The following is a 9,416-nucleotide window of genomic DNA, read 5'->3' on the forward strand; positions in this document are numbered from 1 at the left end:
GCTTTTAAGCAGCTTTTTAGCCGCTTTACTTTTTACAACAGATTTTCTTAGCTCCTACAAATGACACATAGATGAAACTTTCCTTCATTATGCACAATAATTAGGTATAAAAAACCTATGGTAGTCTGACTGCTTTTTAGCTGCATTTCTATCCACAACTTTTAGAGACATAAGGTTTAGTGATTTTAAGATTTTGCATAATCTCTCGCTTTCTTTTCTTTGTTATGATAACAGATAATCTGCTCTATAACTCACTTTATCCGGTTGTTTATTTCGTAATAGATTATGTGCTTCGCTACTTATGAATGTTGTCATACTTAAATATAAGTACTATTTTTGTGCTATTTGTAGTTAAAAAGATTTATTGAAACATGTAAGAAAGATTTGTATAAGTTTTAAAGAGAGTGTGAACGTAAAAATTTCTCATCTGTTTATCAAATCTTAACATTTACTAAGCACATTTCACTACACTGATCAACCAAAATGTCCTATTCACAAAAATATCCAGAAATAATGCCTTGATTTTATGGTATTTTGAGAGGGAAAATGGAAAAAACAGGGAAAATCTGAACGTTTTTGTTTCTTATAATGTTTGTAGGGATATTTAACTTGTCATATATAGTTGAAACAATTTACTTACTGTTAAGGATTTATTTTATGCTATAAAATTGCCAATTCGTTTTTTTATAACGTAGTAATTAGATAATAAAGACATATATTAAATTCGTATTATTGACAAAAAAAATACCTCACTGTCTACAAAGGGTTGAATCTCATAGGTTATATAAAATAATAATATCCTTTTTTATTGTGTTGAACAATAAATAACCCACTTTGAAGAATTAGTTTACACTTTTATCAGACTGTTTATAAAGAAATATTGCGTCTTTATTATTTACAAATTTGTAATTAAAGGTGGGCGAGAGATGGGCCATTTAAAGTTAATTGGATACTAATAAAAAACCTGTTTCTAGCTTTGTTATTGTATTTGGTTTTCAATAAAAAAATATTGCTTTTTTTATCAATTTCTAAGTAACTATACATTGGATTAAAGCAAGGATTATGTTAAAAGTCAGCTTAACTGTTAGGAAAAATCTAGAACTATGTGAAAAAGTTTAATTTTAGCTATAATGGGAGAAAAAAGCAATTTAATGCACATTTTATATAATACGGAAAATTTCTTCCTTTACCCGTACCTTATAAAAATCGTCGGATAAAGCCGTTTTTTAAGCAAACAAAAGCGCGTTTTGCTCTATCTGTGAGATATTATGAATGAGATAATGTTAAGATTTGATATTAAGATGAGAAAAATTTACGTTCACAGTCCCTTTAAGTCAGTTGGGACATTTTACCACCTACCACCTAAAACATTTGTAGCACAGGAATCGTTCTTATATTACACAACTTTGTATGTTGATTACTTTAAAAAAATCTATATTAAAAAAATTGGTTTTGGGAACCAACTCCCTCCCTTCAAGTGCCCCTAAAAGCCTCTGGTGGCGTAACCTTAGTAGTGAAAAAAGTAACAAAAAAGATATTTATTTATGCTTTTTTATTCCATGAAATTTTTTTAAAAAATGCATAGGAAAAATCCTTAAAAGATAAATTTAGGGGTTCTGCATATTTGTTTAACCCTTACAGATCACATTTATTTTAGCAATGCAAAACAGTCTGACTTTTTACAAACTTGACAAATGCTAACCTGAGACTTGTAAAATAACTTAGCTCTAAAATCTTGTAATCATTACTCATAAGAGCAAAACAATATAGGATTAAACCTGTGTGTATGTCCTCCAAGCTTAACTCTCCATACATTTGCCAATATGGAAGAAATATTATTCCGTTAATCAACTCCCCTACTGTCTCCCACTAAATTGAGTTAAAGCTATAAGAAATTATTATCATTTTCGATAAATTTTACAAATAGTATTTTTAAAAAGATGATAAATTCCAGGAAGTTAAAGCTTAAAAATATGAAAATCTAATTTTTATTGTAAAAAGTTAATGTCAAAATATCTCTGTGCCTTTATGTTTTAAGTAGACCTACGGACGTTCTGTTAATGATTATAGAGTTGGTAAGCTTTCAAAATTGCACCTTATGTTAGAAAATGTACATAAAAAAGCCTCGCTGTTGTAGGGTAGAAAAAAGTAGCATGGTAAACTAAGATTTTTGTCTGGATTAATAATTGCTTGTTAATACCTGGAATGTTCTTGAAGGATGAATAAGAGCTTGTGAGGCCGTACCATAGCCAAGAATGAAAATAATCAGAAGCATCATAAATATCATTAACTCAGGTATCATCCTATGGAATATTATCAGCTTTGGTCCTAAACAGTTATTTTCAAACATTTGTATAAAATTTTTAAACAATTTCGATACCATAATAGTTATTTATCGTATTTACGTAATATTGAAAAAAAAATTTAGATTAGCTTCGTTTTGATCACGTGATCTAACAAGATGTTTCTCTCTCTCACTGTTCCCCCACATTTTGGGGACAGGGAAGGAAGAAATTTCTTGTTATATCACATGATCAAAATGTAAGCATAATTTTTAAGAATCTCTTCCTTTATGTGCAATATTACGTAAATAAGATACCTAATTTTGTTGTATTATTATCTATATCTTTATATTAAAAATCCCAAAAACTTCAATAAAGGGTAAACACTAAAAGCTAATTGGACATAACATTTATTTATGAGGGATACAAGAGGTAAATATTCTTAAGATTTTAGTAATATATTTTATCACATTTAATGTGAGAATGTTGCCATTATCATATTCAAAATAAATGCTGTAATAAGCTTTAAAATATTTAAACACTAGTCTCTCATTGGACACAAAATGACGTCCAATAAGAAAAAGGAATAAAAATATTGGAAAGAAAATTATTTTATTTCAAAATTAATTCTTGGCATTTTGGAATAAAAAATATAGGGGAAAGAAAATTATTTATTTCAAAATTATTTCTGGTCTTGAAATAATATTCATTATTTTATTTTAATTCGAGTGTAAACCAATAAGAAATAGGCATGCTGTTTTAAAAGTTTGGAATAAAAATTATTATTTTTTGTCAATTCCTTTTTTCAGAGTATAAAATGAGAATAAATTTTCCAACATCATTATTGATTTCTAATTTAACATTTCATACAGTGGGTAATATTTATTTCAACATTTTTTGTCATTCAAAATCAAGTGTCACAAAAATAATAATATTTAACATAAAAAAGAAATTTTTAAAATAATTTTGTTTTCTTTATTTGTTGAAGATTTAAGCCCAAGCTTTTTCTGAGGAGGGAGACCCCCCTCAACCCCCCCTCTCCTGAGGGGGGAAACCCCCCTCGACCCCCCCCCCTGACGCTCTCTTCTTTAAATCTTTCATTATTTCTGTAATTTATTCTAACTATCTTGTAAATTTCAAAACATGAGATAAAAAGGAAATAATTTGCTGTACATTATTAAAAAATTGTAAAAAAAATTCCAACATGATTTTTAATTTTAAATACAAGAATATTTTTTCCTATATGATATGTTAAAAATACAGGAATAATTTTGTACTGTGGAATTGAAGAAATAAATGCTGTACATTAGAGTGGCTTGATTTTCAATGATTTTCTAATTTTAAATGTGCTACATACACTTTCTGTCTGAACATCATATAAGAGACCAAAAAATGAAAAGAAAATATTTTGAATAATGGGGAGGCTCGCTGATGCATGTAAACTTTTAGAAAGACACTTGTGGGGAGATTTTTTTTTTTTTTTTTTTTTGGGGGGGGGGCAATTATTTTTCTTTCAAAGTATAGCTTTATGCACCTTTCCAATTTTGTCTTGAAGAGTAGAATAAGAATAAAAAATCTGTTTTTAAAACTATTGATCCTAGCATGAAAAATCCATAAATAAATTTAAAAACCAAGAGATTTTACATTTAATTTAAGATTTTTCATGCTTGGATGAATATTTTTTAAAACCAATTTGATATTCTTATATTAATCAACAAGACAAATTCAAAAAGATGCATAAAGCAATACTTTGAAAGAAAAAAAGTTGCACCTCTAGAATAAACTTCTAAAATTTTTAATGCATGGAAACACCTTTCCCCCATTTCCCCTCAAGGACAAAATCAATTTTTTATATTTAGGTTTCTTATATGACGTTTAAACTGTAGATGTTGATTACAAATTCAATGTCCAAAATTGATCCACTCTACTGTACATTGTTATAATTTAATATTTGATGTGGGTATAAACATTAGACATAGATGGTCAATCTGACTCCATTTTTTTCTTAAAAAGAAACCTTTGTTCACTTTTTGTTGTATATGAAATACAGCCCTATAGGCAACATTATTTGCAACTAAATTTTGCAATGATATAATTTTTAGAAAGATAACTTTATTATAAGAAATTAAATTATTTATAACTAACTTATTATATGTTGTGTCATACGCTTCACATTATATGATGGAAGAAATATTTTCTTCAAATATTTCACCCAAGGAAAGCTTTAACCTAAGATATTAAACAATTTATAGCTGACACATAATGTAAACAAAATTCCCTTGTGCTGTCTCTAGGTTATCTCTATTGTATAAATGAACGTACAAAAGAGGAGGAGAGAGAGAAGGAAATAGACAGAAAAGTGAGGGAGAGGGGAGGGGGAAGAAATATAGAGAAAATAGACAGAGATATTTATTGTTCACCCTTAGATGATGTAAATTTTTTGATAGACTTTTTTGAATTTAAGAAAAAGATAGAGAATGAGACAAAACCAAGTATCATATTTTATTAATATTGCTTATACAAGAAAGGTCATTCAAAATTATTTCACCAATATTAAGGTCAAGTGACAAAAATTTAAATTTCCACCTACTTCGCCCCCAGAGGGGGCAATAGTAGAAGGAAAATTCAAATTTTGATCACATGACCAAAATTGTTGAAATAATTTTAATATCCTTTCTAGCATTCACAATATTACGAAAATATGATAAATAACTATTCTCGTATTCATTCGAATCCGGTGGATAGGAACCGGTTCTCATCCATACGAAAAAACTATGTCTAGCATTGTATTATATCCAGTTTTCTACGAATATGGAAATGTACAATCATAAGATTAAAACTAGTTTTTAGCCGGTGCCTTCGGCACCACGGGGCTAAAAAAACTAGTTTTAATCTTATAATTGTACATTCTATATCCGCGGAAAGCCGTTTATAATACGATACGAGAAATAACTATTTTAACATTTAGGATTTGTATTTTGGTTTTATTATAAATATTCAATTATTTTATTAGTATTGATTATTTTTTATGATTTTTTTTCTTTCTCTGTAATATTTTCCCCTTAATGTCTGTCCTACCCGACGTAACTTTTGTACTTAAATTTTCTTAATTTGTTAACAATTGTTCTTTGAGGAAGAAGGTTATTCTATCATTATTCATTAGGTAATTTTTTTTATATTATTCAGTATGGATTTAATGTTTGTGTGTCCATTAAGATCTCGCTAACTAAATAACTACTTTCTAAACTAATAAAGTTCGATATTTAGGGAAGCTTCACTGAGGATAGTTCTAGGTAATTTTCATAACTAAATTTAAGTCTTGGTGGTTTTAGGCTATTTTTGATCTTGTCCCCTGGTTGCTAAAAGCATTTCTGATAGTATTTTTTAAAGGGTGTTTTGCTACAGAATTGTTTTTTTTTTGTGTGCAGTTTATGATTTCTGTAACCATTAAACCAATTAATTTCTCTACTTAAATTAGAATTCATATAGGCCTTAGAATCGTTTCAGGCTATTTTTTCTGTCTTTCCTTCAACTTTGTAAACGGAGCCTCTAGGTCTTATGGGCGCAGACATTAATTACCTACCTATTTTAATATGAAATATTTCGTAATTTTTAGTTTGTAAGAAGTACAATTATGAGTCGTTTACTTCTTGTTGCTAGAGTAACTACGCATGCATGGTTTGTAAAACATAAACTTTGCACTGAAGCTAACAATTCTGTATCCTATTATAAAAAGTAGTAAGGTCTTTTGACTGTAGCTTAAGATTTCGATAACTACTGTACCGATTGAGTTCTCAATTTCAGGGAAGCTTCACATATGCCCCGGTATGGTTTAAGTCTTAGGATTGTTTTAGACTTTTTTACCTTTTCCACATCCCTTCGAATACAGAGCCTTTATATGATAAGGGCGCAGCCGCTAGTATAATAAAAAGAACATACCCGTCCGTCCGTCTGTCTATCTTAAGCCAAAGATTACTGTAACCACTGAACAAGTTGGGCTCTTCTTTGCAGGGAAAATAGCTAATGGTCTTGTGTTGGCTTTAAGCTATTTTCATGAAGCGTGGTAAATAAATAAATACAATGTAAACTTGTAAAGATTTCTTGTATAAAGCTAAATATCTCTGAAATTTGTTGTTTTCATGGGCCGCCTTTGTGAATGTATTGGGATGGGATACAAAACCGCGACAAACAAAACCGCCCCATAACAAAACCGCGACAGTTACAAAACCGCCCCATAACAAAACCGCGACAGTAACAAAACTGCGACATTACATATAAAAAAATCTTCTAAAAAAATAAGAAAAATCTTAATGCTAGAAGGTCATGGCCGCAGAGCTCGGCCCCCTGGCCTGCCTAGCCGCGGGCGCTCGGCCCCCTTGCCTATAACCTAACCTATATGTCTGAATGTTTAATGTACATTAACTTATTCATAGTTTAAAATTTCGTGGATTTTACAAAAAGTGGTTGGTAGATTTTTTTCAAATTTTTTATATTTTTTTTACAATATTTAGGTTAGGTTAGGTTATGGGCAAGGGGGCCGAGCGCCAGCGGCTAGGCAGGCCAGGGGGCTGAGCGCTGCGGCCATGTATTCCTACAAAATTCCTACAGAGTTATAGTTATAGTTATATTGTCGCGGTTTTGTTATTGTCGCGGTTTTGTAACTGTCGCGGTTTTGTTATGGGGCGGTTTTGTAACTGTCGCGGTTTTGTATCCACTCCGTTTAGGCTATTTTCCCTCTGCTAGAAGCTAGATACATATAATGTAATAACCAATGTATCCTACTATTTGTCATATTTTAGATAAAGACTCCTGATTCTACCTGCAATTATTTCTGTAATGACGTTTCCAAATGTTGGTGCTTGCTTGCATAGAAAAATTTTAAGATGAAATATAGCCATTACACTATAATATTGTTGTTAAATGTTAGCTTTAAATAAATGTTAATATTATTTAGTTTTGTTTGTTTTATTTTTTGTTGATAAAGCTACTCTATAAAGTTTTCTGGAATGTTTCCAGTTTTGTTAGTTTTAAGCCAGGAAAATAAATATAAATATATGTGGGTCAAGTATTATGGTCATAGATTAAGTGTCACCCCCAGCGACAACTGAAAATCATGTACAGGTTTCATAACTTATTTTCTCGAATTAATCTCATTTTATGTAGAAGCTGTTTTTAGGTGAGTTTAAATATATGACAGCGTCAGGGGGGGGGGGCTCGAGGGGGGTCTCCCCCCTCAGAAAAAGCTTGGGCTTCGTCTGTATCAAAAAAATAGCCAAAAATAAGTTTGCTGGATATTGTATTTGATTGAATGGAAGCTCTAAATATTATTTTTTATTCTTCTCAATTCTAGTGTAAATCATCAATAAGATACAGTAAAATTTTGGAATAAAAATTGCCTTTTTGTCTATTCCTTTTTTCAAAATATGAAATAAAGTTGAATAAGAAAAAGGAATAAAAATATTGGAATAGTTATTTCTCACATAATACTATAAAAAGCTTTCCGCGGATATAGAATGTACAATTATAAGAATAAAGACACGGGCTAAAAAAACTGGTTTTAATCTTATGATTGTACATTTTTATATTTTTATAATACGATGCTAGACATAGTTTTTTCGTATGGATGAGAACCGTTTCCTATCCACCGGATTCGAATGAATATGAGAAAGAAAATAATTTTTTTTCTAAATTCTAAGCATATTGGTATAATAATATTGGGAAAGAAAATATTTTTTTTTAAATTGCTGGAATAATTATTAATTTTAGAATAAATATTATTTTTTTTTCTTCTCGTGATCATAATTATAAACATTTCATAATTTTATTCCAAACTTTTTTTATATAATGCCTAGGTATTTCTTACTAAAATACTAAAATTTACAAAAAAGTAATATTCATTCCAGCATGATTAGGAATAAATTTAAAGAAATTTATTTTCTTTCCCCTACATTTGGTATTCCATTATGCCTAGAATTAATTTTGAAAAAAAACATAATTTTCTTTCTAATATTTTCATTCCTTTTTCTTATTGGACGTCATTTCATGTCCAATGAGAGACTAGTGTTTAAATAATTTAAGGCTTATTATTGTATTTGTTTTGAATGAGAGAATAGCAACATTCTCTCACTATACACAATAAATTTAATTAAATATTTTAAATCTTCTGGATAAGTAAGGTTATTTTCTAAACCCGCTCATCCGCTAGTCGTCGGGGGGGGGGGGGGGAGGGGGGGAATAATTAAGTTTGAATATCTGGGACTAAAAACTGGGCTTATGGGTTGTCCCTTATCCAACTCTAGCATTAAAACGTTTAACCAGGAACGTGAATAAGGTTGGTGTCTACATCCCAATGCTATTTTAAAGTAGGGGATCAAATTTTTATTGTGCTTGTAATTCTTTCATCCAGCCGTATAACCCCCCCTTCCCCCCTACCTTAATTCGAAATCCTTTGTATGCACTGGTTTTTATAAAAAGCAAAAAACATTAGAAAATAAGGGAGTGGGTATTTGGCCCTAATATTTTAAATTAGAAACTTTTTTCTTAGTATCAAATACTTTGCTAATGTCAAACAAACACAAATTTTATAACATTTGTAAATGACAGTCGTTCTTAAGTAAAACTACGTTTATCTAGGATATTTCTTAAAGTTGGTTGTAAAGTGATAACAGTCTTTTAATAGATTTGAAGTTATATATAACCATTAAAAATGATATTCCATTAGAGTTTTAGATCAAATTTTTTTGTTCTTAAGAAAACTACAAATTATTCGAAACCATAGAATTGGTGGACAAATAAAAACTGAAAATAACTATTCCTAGAGACCAATTAGCATGGTAAACACGGAACAATCTCATCCATAGCAGCGTTGAATTTAAAGCCAGTATAATTCGCGAGATTTGAAAGGTCATGGCAAACTGCTTCAATACTATTCCTATATAATTTTTTCAAAACTATTTTGTTTTTACGTTATTATTCGGAAAAGAACTGTGATCATATCACACAAATTTGAAATAAATAGCATTTGCATTAAATAAGTTACATAAATGTAAAATTTCAAGAGTAGCTGTACTCAAATTAGTTACAAATAAAGTTGTGAAAAGATCTTGCATAAAGGTTTTAATTGATCAAAAAAAG

At 29.7% G+C, this 9,416-nt stretch overlaps 1 protein-coding gene and 1 long non-coding RNA gene across 2 annotated transcripts in view; one reads left to right on the plus strand and one right to left on the minus strand.

Moving 5' to 3' along the window:
• Window positions 1-9,407, minus strand: part of LOC145329297 (transient receptor potential cation channel subfamily M member-like 2) — a 53,420-nt gene extending 44,013 nt beyond the window's left edge. The window contains exons 1-3 of the mRNA XM_080173360.1: window positions 9,095-9,407; window positions 2,201-2,326; window positions 1,779-1,869 (exon numbers count right to left, since the gene is read on the minus strand). Coding sequence (XP_080029486.1) covers window positions 1,779-1,869; window positions 2,201-2,326; window positions 9,095-9,190 — 313 coding nt within the window. The 5' untranslated portion in view covers window positions 9,191-9,407. The remainder of the gene's footprint in view (window positions 1-1,778; window positions 1,870-2,200; window positions 2,327-9,094) is intronic.
• Window positions 5,393-7,235, plus strand: LOC145332813 (uncharacterized). The gene is made up of 2 exons (XR_013884317.1): window positions 5,393-5,445; window positions 7,082-7,235. It is a non-coding gene; the product is annotated as an uncharacterized LOC145332813 (long non-coding RNA).
• Window positions 9,408-9,416: the final 9 nt, after the last annotated feature.

Source organism: Acartia tonsa, chromosome 1, assembly GCF_053477335.1.
Source record: "Acartia tonsa isolate MP-2025a chromosome 1, ASM5347733v1, whole genome shotgun sequence".
NCBI lineage: Eukaryota > Metazoa > Arthropoda > Copepoda > Calanoida > Acartiidae > Acartia > Acartia tonsa.